The sequence below is a fragment of the Fundulus heteroclitus genome, chromosome 15 (assembly GCF_011125445.2).
Source record: "Fundulus heteroclitus isolate FHET01 chromosome 15, MU-UCD_Fhet_4.1, whole genome shotgun sequence".
NCBI classification, from domain to species: Eukaryota; Metazoa; Chordata; class Actinopteri; order Cyprinodontiformes; family Fundulidae; genus Fundulus; species Fundulus heteroclitus.
Window position 1 is genome coordinate 14,280,894 of NC_046375.1, and position 24,945 is coordinate 14,305,838.

At 38.3% G+C, this 24,945-nt stretch overlaps 2 protein-coding genes and 1 long non-coding RNA gene across 5 annotated transcripts; all 3 read right to left on the reverse strand.

Annotated features, from left to right (window-relative positions):
• Positions 1–276: 276 nt before the first annotated feature.
• chrna2b (cholinergic receptor, nicotinic, alpha 2b (neuronal)) lies at positions 277–12,530 on the reverse strand. 2 transcript variants are annotated; one of them, XM_036147466.1, is made up of 6 exons: positions 12,086–12,530; positions 6,511–6,662; positions 5,792–5,836; positions 5,587–5,696; positions 3,265–4,432; positions 277–564 (listed from the first exon to the last, which is right to left on the reverse strand). In XM_036147466.1, the coding sequence occupies exons 1-6, from the start codon at positions 12,234–12,236 to the stop codon at positions 439–441; spliced, it is 1,752 nt and encodes a 583-aa protein (XP_036003359.1). In that variant the 5' UTR covers positions 12,237–12,530; the 3' UTR covers positions 277–438. The 2 variants fall into 2 exon arrangements, with proteins under 2 accessions (XP_036003359.1, XP_012711334.2); XM_012855880.3 differs by having other exon boundaries at positions 12,077–12,530.
• A 380-nt stretch (positions 12,531–12,910) lies between these two features.
• Positions 12,911–13,893, reverse strand: LOC118566171. The gene is made up of 2 exons (XR_004932863.1): positions 13,287–13,893; positions 12,911–13,256 (listed from the first exon to the last, which is right to left on the reverse strand). It is a non-coding gene; the product is annotated as an uncharacterized LOC118566171 (long non-coding RNA).
• A 789-nt stretch (positions 13,894–14,682) lies between these two features.
• On the reverse strand, positions 14,683–24,165 carry si:ch211-142k18.1. Of its 2 annotated transcripts, none has more exons than XM_036147467.1 (3): positions 23,973–24,165; positions 16,843–17,369; positions 14,683–15,214 (listed from the first exon to the last, which is right to left on the reverse strand). In XM_036147467.1, exons 2-3 carry the CDS (start codon positions 17,361–17,363, stop codon positions 15,076–15,078), a joined length of 660 nt encoding a protein of 219 aa, XP_036003360.1. In that variant the 5' UTR covers positions 17,364–17,369; positions 23,973–24,165; the 3' UTR covers positions 14,683–15,075. The 2 variants fall into 2 exon arrangements, with proteins under 2 accessions (XP_036003360.1, XP_036003362.1); XM_036147469.1 differs by having other exon boundaries at positions 16,843–17,403.
• Between the last annotated feature and the right edge of the window lie 780 nt (positions 24,166–24,945).

Consider the following 24,945-nt stretch of genomic DNA (forward strand, 5'->3'; position numbering starts at 1 on the left):
GTTAATGTTAACAATAACAATTGTTGCATATTTGCCCCTAATTAGCATGCTAACACAGTAAATCTCACTGCTGGTTTATGTCAGCATCCACGTTTTTTTGTGAATATTTTCTTGCTGATGTCAGCATTCTGCTGTTGAGCCTGCTGCAGTAGTACTGAAGTCCATTAATGAAAAGTTTGTCAAATCTGGAAGCCTGAATCTATTCAATATATCTGACAAACTGCATGTTAGATCCCATAGCTGCCATTATAGCTACAAAGATTGAACTTTTTTTTAAACAAAGAGGTTGGAAACAGAAATAAAATGTCACTGGTCTCATTATTTATAGTAAAGTTAGGTGACTTCGGTTCTGATCCCAGAAAGTGTTAACTATTTAATAAAAATGTACATAACATTAAATCAGATAATTTCTTTTTTCAAACTTTTCCACAAAAAAACCTAAATCATGCCAGCCAACCATGGGGGTAGGAAGAGGCCTATTGTCCCAAGCAGGCACACAATAATGAACATCCAGAGGAAGATCCGATCGATGACCATGGCAACATACTTCCAGTCCTCCTTCACCTGTGGAAAAAATAAATAAATCAATAAAATAAATAAAATATAGCTATTCAGAAGACAAAATCATATGAGGTAAATTTATTTTGTTTGTAAACTAGCTTTTTAAATATATGGTTTAGGCACTGCAGTATATTCATTTTAGAGACGGTTCCTCGCTTTTCCATTCAGTCAAAGTGATTTACTGCAAACTGTCATCATCAATCATCTATCAGGAACCTGCGCTCTGAAACTTTAGGTCTTGGTTCTCATCTGCAGTTTCAATGTGACTTTAGGCACATCAAAAGCAGCCACAGAAGTGGATTTTATGCCCACGTGTTACTACTAGTTCCAGAACTTGAGAGAAATCTCCCTGAAGTGACTTTTGGCCAAAAATATGATCTATTTTTTGTACATCAGTAAAGCAAGAGAAGTTGCTATTTTAAATTGCTGTTCTTTAATTGACTGTTTTTCTAGATGTTTTCAGAATCCGACTTTCATCACTTTGTGAGTTGACCAAAAAATCTTCTTGACTGTTTTCTGAACCTTTGTTTTTTTTTTTAGAACAGACTCAGTCTAACCTGAAGAAAATCCTAGGGTATTGATGTATGTATGGTAGTACAGAAAACCCATTAAATCTGAGCTTTCACATACGCTTAACTGCTTTCTTCAAAGACCTTTTAAATTGCCTCGGACAGGCCACTGGTCTAGTCGTAAAAGTCTCTCATCTCACACTGACAAGGCTGTGAATCTTTAAATTATAAATGTTTTATGACCCCCCAAAAGGTTTCAAATGAGAAAGCAGCTTCAGTCAGGAGATGCTTTTAGCTACTATAATAGCTTGTTGACTTTTTTGTGATTATTGCACTCCTCCAAAGAATTCGTCAGAAAAAAAATAGAATTAATTTTCTTATTATTGGTTGCCTTACAGGAAGCATCTGCTTCTGATTGGTTGATTAACACCTTGTGGCGACTCCTTAGCGGCAGCAGCAGGAGCATTAATAGCTATGTTCTGACTTAGAAGACAAAGAAACATTATCAGCTTAAATATGTCTTGGCCGAGTCAGAAACAGGACTCTGCCAGATTTGGTTACAACACCAGACTTGTTCACAATGCACACTTTGATAGTTGCCATCATATTTCTGTGAAGTTGTTGCAAGTATGTTTTATTTTTATTTATTTTTTCAGACTCCTGGGTTATTCAGCATCACCAATTTCTCTTTAAAATTAGGAGGACTTTACTCATCAGTGTTCAGAGAAGAAACAAAAGTCTTATCATTGACCCATCAACTTCAGATTAGTTTCTGAAGTTGTCATCCTTTTCTGGGATTTTCCCTCCTCTCACACGGTGCACCTCAGACCTCTCTGGTATGTACATTCATCAAGTAGACGAGTTTCAGCTGATTCAACGCCCTTTTTTCAATTTATAAAATGATAAAAAAAAGACATCCTCTGTCCTTCCCTTCCCACTCAGCTAAATCTTCAGATTATAGCTATCATATTTTAGATTTTCCATAGTCTATCATCTTCAAGCACAATCTCTTCTGCAATTTTCAGTAAAGTAGTTCCTGTGATCTTTTTTTTTTTGTTATGCTACTTTGACTCCTTTCTGCCTGATTTAATCACGATTATATGAGAAGTAATTTATTTGCGCTTTTGCTGTCAAACATATCCTAAATCAGAATCAGAATCAGAAATGCACGTTGAGATTGTTAATTTGAATATAGCAAAAGTAAAAGATATAAATGTAGGTATTTAGGATGCAGTGTAGCAAAACTAGGCATAACTACCACTAGCTGGCGGCAAAGTGCTCCTAATATGATCAGTGGTGGCATCAGTGTTGGCTTTGAGGTAAACCTGTAACAATAGCCTACAAGGGGTTAGAAATGTCATGATTTCTGATTCCTATAGTTTATGTTTTTTCTGACACTTCTCTTATATGAAAGTAACTAAATCTTTTTGCCTAGAGCAGAGGGTCATCACCAACATGGTGCCCACGGGCACAAACCAACCCCTGAGGACCACATGTGGCGCCCACGAGCCTGTTCTAAAAGAACCACAATCCACCACCAAAACTTTATTTTATTCCGTTATTCTTCCTGTTTATTCACACTTGCATTTATATGGATTTAAAAATGACAATATCTATACCAAAGCATGGAATGTTATTTATTTTACATAAAGTTAAGGTGAAGTCTGACTCTTCTAGTTCAAAGGTGAGTACTGGTAGGCCTTAACATGACACAACACCAATGAAGTAGCTCAAAGTTTCAAATAGGCTGGTGACCCCTGGCCTAGAGTACCAACTTTCACACTGAAGAGTTTTGTTGTTGGTGTAACCAGTTAGTACCCAGGTATGATGCATGAAGGGATAGAAAAAACATCTGGGTCCGACCAGCTGTTCAGCAGCCAAACTGGAAATAAACTGAATCAGGTCACCAGACAGAATGTGGTCCAAGATTTGCTGCTAGTGTCCAACACACAAACCTTATGATGCACTGAAAGGAAAACTCTCAATTTGAAAGGAAACTAATAATGTATAATCTGCTATAATCTGTCATATAGCAACAGTATATCATGGCATTGATTACTTTTAACTTAATTATCACCTAGTTAATCATAGATTAACTGTCAGATAATTTCCCTAATATGATTTATCAAGCTTAGCATGTTTTAATCAGCAGGGAAATGGTAGAACTGCGGTACATCTAATAAGCAATACTCACACTGAAGTCCACGTCTTCAGCTCTCAGGTGGTCTGCGATGTAGTGAACCCCTTGTAATGCACGCAGCACGCCCGGCGAAAGAATGAAAGCTGACTCTGACACCGAACCGTCCCCTTTAGGCGGCTTCTGGGTTGAGTTAATCCTGGCTCCGGTGGGCTGCCTGTTTAATCCTGCAGCGCCTTCCTGCAGCTTTTGGCTGTCGCCGATATTTTTCTGTTGCGGCGGAGGAGTCGACCCCGGAGGCCTGGGAGACGGCGGGCGGAAGGAGAAGTACGACGTCAGCGTTCCGAGCTCCAAATCCTCGTAACAGCTTCTCTCTGGCGTTTCCAGAGCGGTCCCGTCTCTCGTCCAGGTGTACGAGGTGCTGACGCAGTGGCCCGGGTCATACCCCGCTATTTGCATTTGCCGCCGCTCCTCGGCTATTTTCTGCTGGAGCAGCATCAGCCTGCGGCGCCGGCCGTCGGGCGCCGGCCTGCGCATGAACAGCCAGCGCGGGATCAGATCCAGGAACACGGAGTGGACCCAGCGGGGCATCTTGTGGGTGCTGGGCGAGCGATGGTGCACGTTCAGCACGAACACGGTGATGACGATAGACAGGGTGACGAAGATCATGGTGAAGAGGAGGTATTCGCCTATGAGAGGGATGACGAGAGATGTGGAGGGTATGATCTCTGTTATGAGCAGCAGGAACACAGTGAGGGACAAAAGGACCGAGATGCAAAGAGTGATCTTCTCGCCACAGTCCGAGGGCAAGTAGAAAACTAAAACGGTGAGGCACGAGATCAGCAAGCAGGGAATGATGAGGTTGATGGTGTAAAACAAAGGGAGCCTTCGAATGATGAAGAAGTAAGTGATGTCCGGGTAGATCTCATGGCAGCAGTCGTATTTCTTTGTGTTGTACGTTCCCACGGCGTTGATGATGGCCCACTCGCCGCTCTCCCAGTAGTTGTTGAGATCCACGGTGTGTTCTATGCGCTCCAGGTCGATCTTGGCTTTGTCGTAGGTCCAGGAGCCGAATTTCATTTTGCAGTTCTGCTGATCGAAGGGGAAGAAGGTGACGTCGATGCTGCAGGAGCTTTTGTAAATGGCGGGCGGGACCCAGCGCACTTTGCCCGTGTGGAACAGATGAGCTTTGGTCATATGGGTCACAGCGAACTCGCCGTCAGCACTAGAGAAAAGAAATGTTGTGAATCAAATTCAACATCTGACTGTATGAGAGGGAAGCAAATCTGGGGCAAAAGGGCTGCAGCACGCTAATATTTATGTTTTTCTTCTGGGAAAAGTCACGTGGTCAAAAATGCAGCTCACTATTCATAATTTTTATGATTATGGTAGCTTCTGTTGAAGAGCTTCTATCATTTCATCAGTTTCACCACTTTAATTTCCCTGACAGACTGTAATTAAACAGACTCGATGGAGCAGAACTCCATCATCAACCTGCTCGATTTTAATCTCAGTCAGGTGACTTTAGGAGCAGGGAGTCGTGTCTAAAGTTTGGATTCAACGTTGAATTTCAGTGCATTCATGAATGCTGCTTTCATTTTAAAAAATTAACACATTCTAGAAAAGAAGCACTCCAAATAAACCTAAAACACGTAAACAGCAATTAATGTATTATGCCACTAGATGGCACTATGCATGTATCATAAACCTACAACCCAAAAGTTGATCAGCAAAGTGAGTTTAATTAAAGGTAATATTTAAAAATATTTTTTTAAATATTTAAAATATAAAAAATAACGGTTTAAGTAAAATGCTAAAACAAGCAGTTTGAATAGATGGCTGTTAGTCTCTGTGGTTTGTGACATCCACACGTCATATTTGCCAATATTAATCGGTTTAAAAATGCCATCATAATTAAGAATATTCTTTTCCAGACAATAATACTAATTTAAAATAACATCCAAATACCAAAAATCCTCAAAGGATACATTGAAAAATAAAAATCTTTGTTACTTTTAAGAATAGGCAAAAATAAGCTCAGAATTTGTGTGAAAATGATTCCTATAAAACACTTACGCTTATTTCCCATGTACTTCAAAATTCTTTCATTTTTACTTGCGTTTAACTACAATTTGTGTACCTGTTGTTTAATCGAGTATGCCTCAATGTATGTCTGTAACATAATTGTTTATTGTATTGTAAAAACATAAAAACATAATTTAGCATTTAGTAAAAAGGAAAATGAAGTTCAAACCCAAACATTGCAGAAGAGTCATGTGGAAATCACAAAAAAAGAGAGAGTAATTTTCATGGTATGTCGATAATGTATTTTTTTTTTTTTTTGTTTTGTTTTTTTTACAGTTATTTTGTTAGACTCACTTGTTATAGAGGACTATATCTGGTACCCATATGAGCTCTGATGGAACTCGGATAGACGTCACGTTGTCATAGTCGGCTGGTCTCCAACGGAGTTTATAGTCATTCCACTCCTGGGAGGGAAAAACAAGAAATGGTTTGATCCTTGAATGTTTGTCAAGAAGGTAGAAACACTTCTTAAAAAGTTTGATATATTAAGTTTTCTAACCTGTTTTAACCACACGTTAGTTGTCATCATTTGGTTCTTCTCATCCTTAAAATGCAAAAAAAGAGAGAATAAAGAAATGAGTTGTAAAGTAGTTAAAGATGTCAGTGTGAAGCTAAATTGCTATAGATTAAATGAGATTCAAATGAGATCTTTTTAATTTGGTTAAATCTCACAGCTATAAGGGGTGGATCAAACTGTCATGGCAAAAAGAAAGAACATCCTCTTTAGATTTTACAGATTAACATATTGTTGTACATGTGCACGGTATTTGGCATGTACTTCTTTCACAAACCTCCCTTTTGCTTTCATGGTTGATTCGAGGTTATATTTAAACAGTTTCACATCAAGTTTTAGGATAATTTCTACATTAAAAACCTAAAAACAATATGCCCTTTCTTTTAACCATGACCATAGATGAAGGGGCAGAAGAACAGTTTTGCCTTTAGACCAATTCTTTATCATCAAATAACAAAGCAACGTAATAAAAATAATAGAAATAATAATAACAATAATAATACAAAAAATTACATAGCAGCGTCTAGATTATTGAAAATCGCTTGTGAATATGTCACGTAAAACTCCTTTGTTTGATTCAGGAATATCTATTCAGCGTTATAAGAGAAAGCTATTTTGCATTAAAACAACAATTTTGTTTGAATCCTTTGCAACCGGCAACTACTATCCCTAATTCTTTCCAATCACTGGTTCAATAAACTCACCACATCAATGAGCTGAGCTATGGATAGTCCAAACTTGACAATAACCACGTCGGAGATGTTTGGCACAGGTCTTGACCACTTGTTGTAACCGGAGAACAGCGTGTTGAAGAGCTCATCCTCGGCATGTGAGTGGGTCTTGACGTGACCAAGAACTGCGGAAAACAGGATGTCTTTATTTGCTCAGAAGCTTTATTTTTGTTACAACCTCATAAAACACATTTCATCTAGGTAATTTAGTTTAATCTCTGATATTATTCTACGAAATATTTTTACCTAAATATAATCCTTCACAAATTGCATCCTGCACATATGAACATACAAGAAGTTTCTCTGCAAAGTGTTATCGATTTTGACTTTTTACGACTCAACAGATCATTATTATATGAGCTCCACATGAGGACGGTTTGCTGAAATCTCTCTAGCTGAACAGGAGAGCGAGGAAGTCTTTGCTCTCCATGAACAACGGCGACATTCAGGCCACATGATCTACAAGCTTTAACTCATCTGAATATGTGGCTTCTCACAGTCAGGTAGTTGATTTAATGGATTCTTCATTTGAGGTCAGGATACGTTTGCATACAGGTGCAAGTTAAGTCACCAGTATTTTGCTGAAGGATAAGACGCACGGAAGGCGTTGCAGTGAGGATTTCAGCTTCAGCAGTGGTGTGAATCAGAAAGCCTGCATGTACAGTACCTTGAAAAAAGTATTCGTAGCCATTGAGCTTTTCCAATTTTTGCTACATTTCAGCCACAAACTTTCATGCATTTCACTGAGATTTTATAAGACACACCAACACAGAGTAGAGTATAACTGGGAAGTCGAAAGAAAAAGATACATGGTTAATTTTTGTTGTAGAAATAATAATCTACAAAACTAAGGTGGGCCTTTGCATTCAGATCCCTTTACTGTGATACCCCTAAATAAAATCCTGTACGTTAGTGTAAACAGAGTCCACCCATGTGTAATTTAACCTCAGCGTAAACCCTGCTGCTCTGTGAAGGCCTCAGCAGTCTGTTAGAGAACATCAGAGACAAACAGCATCATGGGGACAGAGGAACACATGGGATTAACTTTAATGCAGGGTTAGGTTTTAAAACAGTATACCAAGCTTGCAACATCTCGGAGCACCGTTCAATCCTTCCAAAAGCAGAAAGAGACTACAGAACGACCGCCAGGCGGGAGTATCTGTTGAAAAAATAAAAAGCCTTTGCACAAAAAAAAGCCACAAGAAGCCCCCTTTTGCAGTTTTGCACAAGCCATGTAGGAGACACAGCAAAACATGCGAGGTGGAGGAAATAAATAACAGTCCCTGAACACACCATCCCCATGTTAGAAGATGGTGGTGGCAGTGTGATGCGGTTTGGATGTTTTTCCTCAGCTGGGGGAACAGAACCTGTTCAGAGTTCATTGGAAGATCATTTAATCTAAATTCAAGGCAATTCTAGAAGAAACCTGTTAAGAGGCTGCAGAAGATTCGAAACCGAACCAGGGGTATACCTTCCTTCAGGACAAATTTGATTGTATTTTGATTGTATATTGATTATTTGTGGTAGTTTATTATTGCCTTTAAGGTCTTTCCGTACCGGTTCATTTATCCTTGTGGAGTTTCTTCGTTGTAACGTTCTGCCCTTTGAGTGTTTAGTTAAGACTTTTATTTTATTTTGTGTTAGTAGTTGCTTTGTGATCTTTTTCAGCTTCCTATGCGTTTATTCTGTGTTTATTAACAACATTCCCTTGGTTTCCCTTATCTGCTTCTTCTCCAACTGCATGGCATTCCCCTCATTAGCCCCCCCCCTGGTTCTCATGCCCCTCCTTATCTCTCCCAGTAGTTAAAAGCCTGTCAGTTTCCTTAACTCCCCGCCAGATTCTCTGTTCATCCATGTCCATTCATCAACGTCTCTTTTCCATCCCGTCCCGCCACCTCACCTGGGGTTCCTGTTGGTTGCTGTTCCTTGTTCGTTCCTCTATTTTGTTGAAGTCATTTTCTTAAATAAACAATGACAATCAGCCTGAGCACCGCTGTGTTCTGAGTACAGCTCCTTCACAGCAACCAGTTTATATGATTTGGGATTGAAGTAGATCAAAGCACTTCCATATGCTGGATTGGCCCAGACTAGTGTAGACCTAAATCTAATCGGCAATCTGTAGACAGACGTGAAAACAGATGTCCACAGCCACTCTCTTCCTGAAAGAGCTTGAGATGGATTGTGTAGAAGGGCAAATGTTTTAGCCTCCGGATGTGGAGGGATGCTGGAGAAACACCACAAGACTTGTGGTTGCAACTGCAGAAAAAGCTGGCAAATTATTGACCCATGGGGATGGGATGTTTCACTCGAACATTTCAGTATTGGTAAAACAAAAATTCAATACACTGATGTTTGTGGTTTTAACATTATTAAAGATGTGACATAGTTAAATGGATAGGAATATATTTTCAATGCCCTTGACCAAAGCCATTACTATCACACGTTAACAGTAAAGGGTGTTTCTGTTGCCATGTCTGTTGTTTTAGTGTTACAGCTTCTGCATAAAACAGCTGTCAAAGAAGTGTTTTGATTTTTGACACAACATTTGAAGGGATTAAAAAAATGTATTCTGGGAAAAATACAATGACTATAAGTGCGCCTAAGACCTGATGATATGCTTTTATAACTCTGTAGTTGATTAGCTTAGTTATAGAGGAGTAACAGCCGCCCTTAATTTGCAAAAACTGTCAAAGTCTCTCAACTGAAGACGGTAAATTCCTCATTTATTTAATTACCTCTAAAACAAAAGCTTTAAACTGACAGTCTGACATTTTACAATTGGTCATGCACCAAGGCTCATTATATTCCACCCCAAAGAAATGGGGATGTTTCCTTTTATGGTTTGGTCGTATTGCATCCTTGATTCATTTAAAATCGGGATGGCAGAGACCCCACACCATTTCATTACGTTATAAAATATTTAAACTTAGAAACGAAACAGTCTATATGTACTTATACTGTACACACACACACACACACATATATATATATATATATATATATATATATATATATATATATATATATATATATATATATATATATATATATATATATATATATACATATACATACATATATATATATATATATATATATATATATATATATATATATATATGTATGTATGTGTGTGTGCGTGTGTGTGTGTGTGTGTGTGAAAAATAATTATGATAAAATTGTACTAAAGACTAAAATCAAGTACAACCATAAATCGTCTATTAGAATTAAGTTTAAATAGGGTTGCACTATGTTTGCAGTTTTCTGTATTAGTGCAGAGGACTTTGCTACTCTTAGGAGTTGGCCGGTTCATCTCCCGCCTTGATTTGGTTATTCTAATCCGACCAACAAGGCCGCAGCTGAGCCTTCTCATCTGGTCTCTTGACAGGCCCGGTGAAGTGCATCCATTTGTCCGTGCTTGAGCGATCAGACGTGAGGCTAAACAGAATGGCTCCTGGGCACCATAGATCAAAGAACCTCCTGGCAGTGGAGTCTTAAAATGAGATGACACCTTGAACATCCAGCAAACTGGGCTTTGAAGGCTGGATGCCAGCCAGGCTTTCTTGGCCAGGTCCATAAAACACTGACCGGTTTGGAGGATCGAGTCAGCAGCTTGCTCAGCCAGAGGCGCTCTTGGTAAAATTGGGCTGTCAAGTGCTTAAAGTACAAAGTTTGCAGAAGAACAACATGCAACACTTTCTGGACATGAAAACAGCAAGGCTTTAAGTCAAAGAGCTGATCTTTGGCTTGGTGGCAAATGAACCAACTCAAAAGCTGGCATCTCTGTTTTTGACTGCAAAAGTAAAATGGAAAAATGGGGAAGGAAGATGTAAATTTTAAAAGTTTTTTTTGTTCAGGCATCTATTGAGCAAGTCTTAGCAAATAATTTGTTTGTACATTCGAGTGAAAAACGTATTCAATTCGACAAGAAGCAGTTCTAATTGTTGCTACAAGAGCATTTTTGTGCTCCACTGTCAGTCTCATAACATAGCCTATAAAAAGTTCGACAAATGTTTTCAAAACGCATTACACATTCATAACATCTCATATTTCAACACAATAGTAATGCATATTTAAAGTTTAGTACGCATCATATGAACATAGCTTTATCAGTTCTTTAGTGTTTTGCACCTTAACAATCATGGGCTATTGTTTTACACAATATAATGACTTTTGTTCATTGTTCCCTTTTAAAATAAATTAAAAAAAATATTATAAACCAGAAGTAAAACAATATTTCTTGCCAAGAGGGAGCATTTAAGAGAAAAACACATAATAGCACACGTTTTTATGACTATCAACAATAATCTAAAATGAATACAGCATCTGGAGACAATAAAGTTTACCCCGGCTCTGGCTGCAATCACGGCTGACTCAGAGAAAACAAACTGTCACAATTTGATGAATGTATGTGAAAGCTGGTAGGCCAGTTAGATCAGAAATAAATCGTGACAAACGTATAACATCATGACAATTACTTGAGCCTCTCCAGTAGTTCCAACTAAATTACTGTCAATTATCGATTCTAACAGAGGTATCGTAGTATGGTCTCAAGTATCAAATCATGAAAGCATGTCTGACTGATTGGCATCACAGTGGCCGTCTACACCCAAGATTTGTTTTTTCACCTGCTGCTTTTGTTTTAGGTCAACTGGGCCACAATATAGCGGTCATGAAAAAGTGCAGGGATCGTGAAGAGGCAGGTGGTCCAAATAAAACAAATGGGCCATACAGGGAAAAAGGACAAAATATTTACATCTTGACCTGTTGAAATAAAACTCTATCTATCTATCTATCTATCTATCTATCTATCTATCTATCTATCTATCTATCTATCTATCTATCTATCTATCTATCTATCTATCTATCTATCTATCTATCTATCTATCTATCTATCTATCTATCTATCTATCTATCTATCTATCTATCTATCTATCTATCTATCTATCTATCTATCTATCTATCTAGGAACTGTTTTATGGCCAACTACAATACGTTCTTGTCAAGTGTGCAGTAAAAACTATGTTTGAGGCTCAAATACTTACAAATTACGTAAAAAAATGGATATCAGAACATCCCTAGTTTGAAGCTTCTAATTTATATGCCCTTGCAAAAAAAAAAAAAAAAACGTATGCCCTCTTTTTTATTGATTTAACAGAAGTCGTTAAAATAAAAGATGAAATTATATAAAAACTGCTTTCAATTCACTTTTGAGAAAATTGAGTTAAAAGACAAGATCACACGAGGTATTGAAATCCTACAAACGAGGTCAACATAAAATCAGCAACAAATATATTTTTTTAAAGTGCAAAGGTGTTCATAGGTGGTGAGACTGAGGTTAAAAACCTTATCAAAGAAGTCAAGGCGATTTCATTGGTTTTAGCTGAAAATATATGCAGACGTTTAATATCGGTAGAAAAATACAGGTGAAGCTCATCGCGGTTCATTGGTTCCTTAAAAAAAATAATTATTTAGGTTCAGTCTGTTGTCTTTTAAATTCCTGTTTGGAGTTACAGGATGAAATGAAAGAAGCGCTTACCAGCCTGACCTAGAAGTAGCGTCCAGACGATGACCGTCCCTTTCAGGAACAGGTGGTTGCGAATCATTTTGCGCTCTGCGGAAAAAGATAGGTCTAACTGGATCAGAGAGGAGAGCGCAGTAGGTCCCGTCCGTGAGAGTCCGCTCCGTGAGAGAAACATGTGTCATCTTCACAGCTGGGAGGCATATCAGGACAACTGCACGACTGCTGTTAGAGGAGAGGGAGAGGGGAGAGCGCAAAAAGCGCTCCGACCAAGTACCGCGCCGTCTGGCAGCATGGGTAAATCTCTCTTCGGTCACCACTGAAGGGTGTCAATGTTGTGGGTTCTGTTTAAGAAACCTACTCATCGAGAAGAATGTTGTCCAGGTTTGCGCTGGTGCCAGATCCAAACCATTGCGCAATTACGCACGCTGCGCTGTAACGTCCTTGTTACTGAAATTGTTTTAAAATTCAGTAACTGATCAGGACAGAGGAAACTAACTAGAAGGGAACATGCGCCTTTATCTCTCTCTCTCTCTCTCTCTCTCTCTCTCTCTCTCTCTCTCTCTCTCTCTCTCTCTCTCTCTCTCTCTCTCTCTCTCCCTCTGTCTCTCTCTCGAATTCTGTTCGCAACAAAGTTTTGATGCAAAGGAAACTTTTACTCTAAAACACTTGAAACTACTACACACTAATTATTTAACCTTCTTTCACTGTAGAGCAGCACAGGCAGCACACGCAGCTCAACTCAAGAGAGTCACTTCTGTGGAAAGCAGCTAGAGGGCAGACTAAGTGAACGAATATGCTTGGAGATGTTTCAGTTCTCCCGGGGTGTGGACGAACACAGACGACGCATCGTTGGAAAACAACAAACAAAGATGGTTTTATTGGAACAACAAGCAAACATTATTACCTTGATGACAGCACACTCTTTCTGAGTCTCTGGAGAACCCCTTTCACAACGGGTTCTGCCTTAACAGGCATACTTTCTTACTCCAGATATGGAAAAGTACAGCGACATTTTTTTGGTAGGCTCTCGTCTGCTCTGCTTTTGAAATATAAATATTAATCATAATTCAATTTGAGCCCTTGTTCGAATATCAGAGTGATTTTCTGTTGTCTGGTATTTCTGTCATGTGTACTCTTTCTTTTTTTTGTCCAAAAAGAAATTGCACCAGGGTAACACCTGGTGACAATACAGAACCTTTGAATCTTGCTCATTAATTAAATCAACAACATTGAGCATGCAACGCCTTGTAGAGAATAAATCTCTTGAATTTATTTATTTATTGTCATGCTAAAACCGTACACCTAAATATAATTTATGTAATAAATATACGTTTAAAAAAACGAATAGCTGTAAAGGAGGACAAATTATTATTAATATTATTTTTTTTAGATTCCCAATTTGATTTAGGTAAACTTTTTCTATACCATTCTAGCATGCAAACATGCTTTGACCTAAACCATTACACTGCAGCTCTGGCTGTACGTTTCGGATGAATGTCGTCCTGGAAGGTAAACATTTCCACCCAGTCTCCCGTCTTTTGAAGTCTCTAACAGGTTTTCTTCAAGATTTGCCCTGTATATAGGGCCATCATTTTTCCATTAGCACTAATTAGTTTACCACTTATGCTGGAAAAAAAAGCATCCCCCACAGTATAATGCAGCCACCACCATGTTTCACCACAGAGATGGTGTGTTCAGGGTGATGTGTAGCATTAGCTTTCCATCATACATATAATTTTGTATGTTTAATTTTGGTTTCATCTGACCAGAGCACCTTCTTCCACAAATGTATGCTATGCTTTCTAGATCCTTATTTGTAAAACAAAAAAAACAAAACAGGTATCACTTATTTGGGTTCATACCACAATGTCCGGTTGGCTTTGTGGTTTTAAGGTGACAGTATTTGGCTTCAAACCACCAGATCAAGCCTTGGGTTTTGTTAGTTGCCCTCTAGCATCTTGGTTTTTACACACGCACAGTGACAATAAAACACATTTAAGAGGATGTTTTGCATAAGGTTTTGGGCTAACTTTTGGATTAAGCAAGCACACACTCTATACTATGAATACTATACATCCATTTAATGTAAATATATTCTAAATCATAGCGCTAAGATTTGTTCCTACTGTCCCCTTTATGATATGTTTTAATGTAATGAAGACAACAATCTGAAGTTCAAACCAAGCATCAGTATGTAGAGCTTCCATCCATCCATCGAGCCATTGTCCATCTCTGCTTATCTTTGCCGGGTCCCGGGAAGAGGTGTTGGGAGGTGTTTCATTAGGGAGGAGGTGCCTACCTCCAGCAGACAATGCACGAGAGGTGGAGTACATGCTGGATCATTAGTCCATCACAGGTCAGCAGCAGTACTTCCATCAGGACTCCATCACAAATCACCTCAGCTGATTTGGGTCTGATTCAGTTCTGGCAAAGTGTATATAAGAAAGTAGCAGGGGAGCGTGGCTTTCTTCATGTTACACCAAGTCCTTTTTTAATTGTTGAAAAAACATAATCCATGTGAACACTCTTCCTATTCTAAATGTTTCCTGACCTCCAGCCACACTCTGGAACAAGATAGCAGATCCTTCTCTGGTGAAGACCACCACTGGTGTTTGCTTTCTAAAAGACTCCTCTAGTTTGGTTCATAAATATTAGACTTGGCTCAAACTTACACCACACGCTGTTGCAATCTTATTCCACAAAGAATTCCTGAATTAAAGATAATATTTAACAAGTTGCGATTTTATGACTTCCACAAACAGAGCAGTTTGTTTTACCTTGTCATTCTCCCTTCTCCTAGCCTTTTCTTTCAAAATATATTTCCTAAACTATTTTGATTCTGCTGAAGGTTCAACTAGACATATACATGCATCTACGTAAGTAACAAAAACACCCAAAGACTTAAGTCTGTCATGCTGAGCACAAAACAGCTTGTCAGCCTTCGTTCATGTAGTTATTATTATTCAAATGGAAACTGACATCCAAGCAGTTTTGAAATCCTTTTCATCATTTTCCTAGTGGTGGATTTTGACAATGTCTTTCAGCTGCTGAGTAAATGAAGCATGCAGGGTTTTTGATGACCTCTCCAACCTGCTGGCAATGTCTGCTGCAGCTCGAAGCATCTCTCCAAAGACCACAGACTCCTCTCTTACTCTGCTCCAGAATACAAAAAAAAAAAAAAAAACAGTTATAGGAGGACACATAAGAACAGGGAAAGTAAGTGAAGGAATACCTGTTGAACTACTCTACAATATTTATAGTACACATTATTTTACATTTTTATTTGATCTTTAAAAGGTTCTGAAAGGATCTTAATTTAACAGCAAGCACATAAACCAGAATATTCCGGCATTATTTGTCAACGTGTGTGTGAAAAACAGCTCACCCAATGATTAAATAGCTTGTAGAATAATATTTTGGCACATGACACGTGACTTTTTTTTTATACCTGACTAACACTCTTCCATATATTTGGGGAGTACATTTCTTGTGCACTGTTTTTGGTTAAGCCCACGGAGGCTTGTAGACGATTGCTTTTGATCAGCTCTCTAGGTCCCACCACAGCATAACGGATAGTTTAAGGACTGAACTTTGATTAGACCATTGCAAGACCTTGAATATTTACATTTTCAATCATTCGGCTATAGGTTTGTACTGTTGATTATACAATTTAGGATAAGTGTCTGTCAGACAGATGTGTTCACCTTCCATGATTTTATTTTTCTGTGTATTGGGAAGTACATAGCCGACTCGATGACCACATATTTCCCGAGTTTTGTGGATTTCTACATGAGCCCAAATCACAATCCCTCCACCACCACACTTGGTAATTAGTATACGTTGTTTGTGGTATGCTGTGTTTGGTTGATGCCAAAACAGGGTGCTATGAATTAGGGTTTATTTAAAGAACAGTGATCTGCCAATCTCTAGTCATTGCAACATACATTTGCTGTCAGATGTTTACATGCACTTGCTACATTATCATGGACGAGGATGTCATTCATTTGGGAACTAATGATTTGTTTGAACTGTTCTTCTTTGGTGGAACAATTATACACAAGAAAAGTGATTAAAACACAGATCAGGGTGCACAAGTTAGAATTATTGTGGATTTCTGTGGCCAAAACTACACATAAGAAAATCAAACGCACGCCTACGTTTGTTCAAAAAAATCTTTTTTGACTTAACAATGTGGAGCTTACTGTCTAGCACGGTGGTAGTAGCGTCATGCTGCTTTGCTTCAAGTGATACTTCATCATTGCACAGTGGATGGGAAAATGAAAAAGGAGGATGGACTTCGAATTGTTCAATTCAAGAGCTTGAGATTCAAAACCTGGACACACATGAGTGTGGTGACTGGGCCATGATCTTCTGCAATGGCCTTCACGAAGTTCCGAACCCCAACCCCATTAAAACGTGTGTGCTAATCTCAAATGCTAGGTATGTGACAGAAAAACTATCGACTCTAATTAAGCTGACCTTCTCTGACAAGAAGAGTGGTCAAACATAAAATCTGAATTATGGCAGAAGCTCATTTTTGGCCACAGAAAGTGTATTTTGAGTTACAAACGACTAAGGAATATTTCACCAAATATAAGTTAGGCTGTAATAACCAAGACTAAGCAATGTAATTTACAGTCTGATCGACTCCACTGATGTGAGCTTTTTCCAAATGGCATCCTAGACTGAACTAAATGAAGATACCAAACCATTAATGTTTAATGAAAAGCAAAATATCCCCCTCCATCTATTGTTATTCATGATGTTTTAACAGTACTCACTTCTCCATCCCGGCAGTACCATCTCCTTCTAGCTGGTTCTTCAAATCTTCTTCCGCTTTCTCCAAATCCTCATTGCAGCCCTTATGATCTTCTTGGATGCTGATGATGTTTTCTTTAATCACATCTTCATATTTCTGATCCCCCAGCTCTGCCCCCACGAACTGCTCCAAGTTCTCCACCACTGTCTTGATTCCAGACTGAGTAGCTCGCAGGTAGTCCAGCTCCTCTCTCCGGGCCTTCAGCTTTCGATCTGAAACCGCTGCATTAGTGCTAAAGTGGACGGAGCAGTTATCTGGTTGGGGTTCAAATTGGAGCGAGGGGGGCGGTGATGGCGAGGCTAAGAGATAGTTGCTTTCCACACTCACAGGCTCATCACCCACAGCCTCCAATGTATCATTGGTGGCCATTAAGGCAGGGTAGATGTCAGAGCCTGAACCCCAATCATCGTCTCCACTTTGGCCAAATACAGCAGTTGCCAAGGATATCCAGGCCAAGATGAGCTTCATCCAGACCTGCCGCATGGTAGCCTGAAGAGATAAAGGTGAGTGGCTGTGAATTCCCCTGAAAGGTGGAAAAAGATTTCTAGGTTGTGTAAAACATTCAGAGGACATTGTTTGGCCCCAAGGAGTGCTGTTAAAACTTTCTTTACCTATACTGCATAAACATCTTGTACACCCATGAAATGTAAAAAATTATTTAGTTCAAGGAGGTATAGACACTTTGTCAACGCACTGTAAATAAGGAGACTGAAGGGCTGAGAGAGGAATTGGGAAATATGAAGTACAGTAGAGTATTTATCCATAATTACTAGCTCTGATGCTTTCACCAGGGGTGCATACACTAATATTTGCACAGGTCAGCTGTGACTTCTAAGCACTCTACACTTCAGAGTCAGATTTGTATGTTTTCATATTCCAAAGGGGTGTTGTGTTTTTTTGTTTGTCATGGAAAAAGAGATGTTCTTTTAGCTGCTAATGACAATCTGTGGTGACTTGCTGTAGTCGTACACAGATTTGGTAGTTTTGCAACAGATACCTTTCCTGACAGGTCAGAGATTTGAACCTATCTCCACAGAGGGACTTCTCTCATACAACAGGTCCGTAATCAGTTTGAAAAGACAAAAATCTGTTAAATGACAGAAACATTTCCAGAAATGTTCCTGCTATCCAATATGCCTTTTGACACACAGTATGAGAAGTAAACGTGGCTGCTACTCTTCTCTAATACTTACATGACTGAAAAGTGCGGTTCTCTGAATGTCACGCTGCATATTTTAGCGCTGATCATATTATTCTTTGCACAATTTATCAAACAACTTTTTTTCAGCTGAACTTTTGTGAAATGTCATGTGCAGATTGTATAATATTATGCATGCAGCATGTATAATTTAGCTGCATACAGGTCGCTCTTATCTGAGTGAATTTACATTAATGGTAATATTAGAATGATTTCAGTGAACATTACTAGTAATATTATTTGTACAGACTGCCTGATTATCCTCTTGTGGTTTTGTTTCCTACATGAATTAGCAAAAAAATTATCCATACTATTTATCTTAAAACTTCAAAATAGAAATAAAATTGTGTTTCTTTAATAATGTTTTTTCAAAAGGTTGTGCAATATTTGCCGATCTATACAAGTTTTATTTTGCAGGACTGAGGGCAAAAATTACTAGATTGCATTGGTGACAGACAGTGATGTGCTTGAATGTGAAAGTCTAGATTTTAAATCTGTGGCAAGACTTGAAAACTGATGATCTCATATGATCTCCATCTAATCAGACTGAACTTGGGATCTTTTGTTCGTCTGCTCTGCCCTCTCACACCCTCAGTCGGTGGGAGAAGGCTGTCGACACTGAGCCTGGTTCTGGTGGAGGTTTCTTCCTGTTAAAGGGGAGTTTTCCCCTCCACTGATGCTAAGCCCATGCTCGGTATGAGGGATTGCTGCATAGTCAACAACAAAAAGCACGACTCGATGCAATCGGCTGGGATTCCTTAGTTAGAAAACTTTTGATCAGATCAGAATCTACACATGCATGAAGGGTGGGGCATTCCTGAACAGGAATCAAACCCAGGATCTTCCTACTTTAAGGCAACAGTGCTAACAACTGCACCATTGTCCAGCCCCTTCAAGTTATGTGAATAAAACCACAACTGCATTTTAGATTCCTCAGAAGGTTACCATTTTACATCAAAACGCATGGATCAGACGTTATGCGTCTGCATTTGTCGTCAAAAGGAAAATAGGTTAAACTTAGTCTTTCAGTGGTTTTATATTTTTTGCTGTAAAACAAAGATATTGCTGCAAAGTTTGCTGCCTCAGCTGTGGTTGTGTAGTAAAGAGTTTCTCACATTCTGTGGCTAGATGATGTGGTAATTTGTGTCACGCCAAGGATGTGAAAGCCAAAACATTGCCTTGCAGCAGGGTTTCTGTTGTTTCTGGTGGTTTTCTATGGATCTGTCATAATAGCTTCTCAATGCTGACAGTACATGGAGGGGGGAAAAAACGGACCAATCTCCTTTTTTTCTAAAAACCACTGCAGTTTTTATTGAACCTGTGTGGCGATCTAAGCTTCTTGCTTCTCTGTATGGAAATGGAAAATATTTAAAACCAGACCACAGAGAAAGACGCACTGCAGAGACCTTTCTGCTATCAGAGCACGTTTGGTTCGAGCTCAACACTTTTTGAACTTCTCCAAGCTGAGAGGAAAGTATGGCTAGTTTTTATCTTTCTGTATGTCTTGTTCAGAATGCCAAAACCACATCTGGAGACACAAACAGTAAAATCGTGTGCTTATTTTAAGACTACTAACAGTGTGGAGAGACATCCATAAAACCCACAGTGGACTTCCTCTGTATGTGGCCTCATTATATGGTGCCTTCAAATATGTTGTTGCATTGGTTTTGTGAAGAAGTCTTCAAAGAAGGTTAGTGAGATTATGAGACTTTTACCCTGATATCATGGTAATGCTTTCTTTTGTCTGTGTGCATTGTTGCAGTTAGGATGACATAAAATGTAAAATAAAAGCAGATTTAATGAATTTTCCAGACGTGATCCAGGTCACAATGACGGCATGCACTGGATCTGTTTCTGCAATTATATTATTAAGTGTGAACAGTCTTCATTATATTGAGTCTTAAAACTAATTAGTCAACTATAAACAGAAAAAGTGAAGCATTTGTTGATAAATTAAATGTGAAACCTGTCACCGGGTAGGATTTTATGTCTCCTAATTGGGGCCATCCAAACACTTTTTATTGCTCTAGACGTTGACTACATTTGTTTCACCAGTAGTAAAACAAATCCTTGTTGTTCCACAGTGACAGCACTGGCCTAACGACAGAGGGTAGTCAGATAAAATTGTCATTTGTCTGTTTTAAAGAGTCTTTTGCTGACATTAATTTGGTTTGCTTAGAACCCTGTTAACTAGGAGAACGTTCACTCCTCAGTGTATCACAGACTTGCAGCATCTGTGGCCTTTGTCTTTGAAAAATGCCTGGAAAGTTCAGATGCAGGCGGTTAGGTACAAACTGCATCTGTGTTGGACTCTGTTCAGCATATAGTGATTTTTTTTTTCTTCTTTCTTGGCTTCACTGCAGAGGATCCGTCACAGTGAAGTGACTTTTATGGGCTGAGTTTTCTCTTGGCTTAAACTAGCAGAAGCATTGCAACAAAGGGAAAGCCATTAGTTTGAACCATTTAGTGCTTCATTGTAATCTTTAAACACAAAGATATGTAAGACCTGTTTAAGGGATTAAATCCTGAAATAGAATTAGCTAACATGCTACTCTAATAAAGATAGAAAATATGAAAAATAATTTCAACATTTTGTAGAGATTTGTACAATTGAAACCAGATGTCTACATAAAACATGCATATATGTTTTTTTTTCCTTTTTGCCAACTGTTCCTGTTTTATCTCGTTTAGGATTACAAAACTTATTTCTATTTGCAAATTGCCAAAATAATGAGACATTTCCAGACTTTCTTCTAGTTAAGAATCTTAATATTTGACAGAACTGTCTTTTAAACCATACGACTTGTATCGAATGTTTTGGCCATCTGACCACAAGCTTCTTATAAACACTTTTGGCCCATTCCTCCTGACAGAACTGGTGTTACTGGGCCAGGTTTGCTAGCCATCTTGCTTTTAGACACAGTTTTAGCTCTGCCCAAAATATCCTGCGATACTGAGTCAAGGGTCTTTTGACGGCCACTCCCAAACATTGACTCTGTGTCCTTAAGCCGTTTTGAAAACAATGTGTTGGTATGATTAGCGTCGTTTTCTATTTGGAAGATGCATTTCTTGAGATCTTGCTTTAATCAGCCATGTATTTTTGTGAAGTGTACCAGCACCCTCATAACTATGATACTTCCACTTCTGTACTTTGTGGTCTGGATCGTTTTCTCATCACCCTGTTTCGTCTAAAGAAAGCAACGGTCCCTATGTTCAAATACTTGAATTTTAGTTTCCATAGAACTGTCTCCAAAAATTCAGGTTTCTGCTGTTTGCCAACTGTTCTCCAGTTTTATGATGCTTTTGGAGTAATGATTCTCTTTTACCAGCCCGGGCAATCATTTGCACAAGGTCTTGCGGTTTTGATTTTAGTTGATACGCAAGTTTCTCTCCAAAAAACGTTAATCGCTGGGATACAGAACCCGCGTGTCCTTCTTGAACAGTATGATAGCTGAACATTCCCATGGCATTTACAGTTGTTTGAACGGATGAATGTGCCATTTTAAGGGAAGTGAAAATTGTGCCCAGGATAAACCCGACTTGTGGAGTTTCACATTTCCCCTACCGTTGTCTCGGCTGATTTCTGTTAACTTTTATATGATGACACACACATGAGGGCAGTTCTAATTGATCCAAAACAGGAACAGTTTAGTCTGATTTAATGTCAGACATAAAGTAAAATAAACTAGTGAGGGCTCTTTTTTTTCAGTGTACGTAAATATCTGGTTCCAACCTTACCAACAGCGGTGTAGACATATTTGTTTTCTGAAGATGAAATCTTGGTAAGAAATGATTCTGTGATTTTAAAAAAAAAATGTTTTGGTGAATCTCTTTTTATCAGTCCCTGACATTGAGATGTTGGCTTGGTTCGTACGGTTGCTCTCGGCTGCACACATCCTCCTCTTTCACTGGGAGTTTAGGAGCTAATCTGAGTGTTTGTCGTGTGGCTGTCATTCAGCTTTGCGGCCCCTCTGTCAAAGCCTGACCAGGTGTGTTTTACAGCTGTCAAAACAAATTACTCTCAGCAGCACCATGACAATGAGGTCTCTGGTATGAAGGCGGTGCCAAAAGAAGTTACTGTTTTTTTTTTTTTCCTGCAAAAAAACTAATCAGAGTGAATCAAATCAAACAACTAAAATGTGAATAAAAGTTAAATGATAGCAAATTTGTATGCATAAATTTTTTTGTGCACTTCCCTTTAATTTATGACAGCATTTTCTTTCAGGCACGAGCAACTGAAAATACAATATTCATCCATCAAGTTACAACTTTGTCATGTAGCGTCAGCTACCATTTTCCCCAGTGACTGTCATCAAGCGTATTAAGGTATGAGAGAGCAGTGGCATCATTAATTGAGCTTCTGATCAATAGATAGAATGTAAAAAAGGGTTCAAAAACCTAAGCTATAGTAAATGTTTCTTATTTTGCAATGTATGATCATCTATGTTTGTTGGTCTGAAAAATAAGGAATTTAGGAGATTTTGTAAAGACATCAAGTCTATCAGATCTATGAAGAGTCTGTGTTCGTTTTTATGTACCCTTGTTTTGCATAGTGCACTGGAGTGAACTGGAATGAGGGCATTAATTAATGGCATTAATATGCAGTATGTTTCTTCTGCAGAAACATAACCTCCTGTTTTTCTTTCTTCCACATTTCTTGATTGTCTGTTAATCTCATGCTGAATGTAGATTGCTCTATGAACCGTCTACAGGGTTTTAGCTGCATTATTTAAAAAATGTGCTGGACTGCCCTTTTGTTATAGCCCCTCAAGATTCAGACATGCAGTGGTGAGTAAATTTTCTTTTGTGCAACTAGTGTCTGCATAACATAGCATAAGATTAGGTAACGTCACTACTGGGATAGTGCTGCAGCAATTGAGTAGCACTTTTGTAAATGTCACAAGTGGTGGTGTACATTTCGTGGATGGCAATGTTGATAAATCTTTATACACCACTGAAACACAAGGCAGATATTTAGTAGTGTGATGAAGGCGTTAATGATTATCTGTACATTGCATGGGGATAAATTAGGGCTTTTCGCTTATAGTTCCTCACTTGTAATAATAAAAAAAAAAAAACGATGTTAAGAATCCCAATGTGCATTTTGTGATTTTGTTCAGGCATTGTAGCATTATCTTTGGGCCCCATGTGCACTGGGCTACTTTCATCCAGTGAGCCACAGCCCTTTACTAAATTACATGATAATTGCCTTTTCTTATGTCCAGGCGTGAATTATGGATCATGGTTCACTTTTCTTTATGTGGAAATCATTACAGCCTGTTTCTAGTAATTAATTTACTAATATTAAAATAGGTTAACTTCTAATTGTTACAGAAACACTTTACTGTCCTTTATTCACAGTGTGGTGCTTGATAATCTTTGCATTTTAAATTTGTTTACACCACATTTTTGTCACAATTGATGATACCTTACATCTTTATGTTGAGATACTATCTTAAAGGCATTCTCTTATGGTACTCTAGTTCAACTCTTACTTGGGGCCAAATTTTATAATAATTCTTTTGGTTTCCTTAAATCTATTTTTTAACCCCAATTTGCATTTTATATGTGTATAGGTATTTGTTCTAGGACTACAAATAACAAATTGGAAATACATTATTATTATTTATAGTATCATAATTTCAAATTTTAACGATCAATAAAATAGATTAATAGTCTAATATGTATAGTATGTTTTAGTTATTTAGTATAAGTGAGAACATCTACATCAATACAAGCATCTCAAAACTAGAAAATATCTTTACTAGAGCATGTTGTTGTTACATTTTTGCAACTGATGTAAATGTCTTTACCTTAGCGGAGGAATGTATGAGAAAAAAAACCTGAGTGTACTCTCTATATAAACTACTATTCAATCCACACATCAGACTTACCTAACTCCAGTAATTTTTGCACCTCTTGAATCTCCCACTCCTGCTCTTTTAGTCCACTGGATCCACTCAGAACTTTAAATGTACCATTTACAAGTAGAGAGAAGAAATAACTCTGCTTGCCCCTTCATGTTAGAGAGCGAAAAGTGCAGACAAATGCAAACGCAATTACAGTAAGTCTGGAGAGTCTGGTCGCCTGTGTGCCTCTGCGTGTCGGATGGGTGGAGTTTTATAAGGAAGGGTAATGTAGCAGAAAAGACTGAAACTGAATGATTTCTTTCTCTGCAACCGGCAGTGGGGCTGAAACTGAGGAGAGGGGAAAAAAGGAGTAATTTACTTAACATATGGGGATTTTGGCAAGTAAAACGTCAGCATATGGGGTGCATAGCACAAAGGAAACTACTAGATATCCATACCATAAGCTTTAATTGCAGTTTTCTCATATAATATATATCTAAAGACTAGATTACATTTGCCAAAAGAAAAAAAAATATTAAGATTTTCTTGACAGGTAGGGGATGTTTTGTTTTCCTTAGACTCATGTTAAATTATGTGGATCTAACTTTCTTGTGGCTTGCTAAGAAGTTTTTATTTTCTTTTACAACTTGTTATAATCCTTCATAATTCAGGTCTAAAACATTTTCTTAACATATGAAAAGAAACAACTTAAGCAAATACCTTTTAAGATAAGATCATGTCCAGATGTATTGAGACTATATTGATACCATTATGTTTAGTTTTAGAAGGACACAAAGTCTAATCTGTAACAAGAGATTATTCAATAAATGTGTCTTTTTCACAGGATATAACATGAAAACTGAGTTCCATCAAGGTGGAAAAGTGTCAGCATCCCCAGGAATTTGTCTACTTCTTGTAGCTCGCTAGGGCTCCTGCAGCCTGTTTATGTTTTACACTTTTATTGTTCAGTGTTTACATACTCAGCTTCTGTTAGTTTTCTGTTATCTATTATTTGGCA

What these genes read in the sequence shown, in the direction of transcription:
- chrna2b (XM_012855880.3), bottom strand. Translation starts at nt 12,236, where the DNA reads ATGTTTCTCTCACGGAGCGGACTCTCACGGACGGGACCTACTGCGCTC. An exon ending in CTAACGTGTGGTTAAAACAG is followed by an intron (nt 5,697 to 5,791) that starts GTTAGAAAACTT and finishes TTTCCCTCCCAG; the next exon opens with GAGTGGAATGACTATAAACT. An exon ending in GATATAGTCCTCTATAACAA is followed by an intron (nt 4,433 to 5,586) that starts GTGAGTCTAACA and finishes TCTTTTCTCTAG; the next exon opens with TGCTGACGGCGAGTTCGCTG.
- si:ch211-142k18.1 (XM_036147467.1), bottom strand. Translation starts at nt 17,363, where the DNA reads ATGCGGCAGGTCTGGATGAAGCTCATCTTGGCCTGGATATCCTTGGCA. An exon ending in GGTACTGCCGGGATGGAGAA is followed by an intron (nt 15,215 to 16,842) that starts GTGAGTACTGTT and finishes ATTCTGGAGCAG; the next exon opens with AGTAAGAGAGGAGTCTGTGG.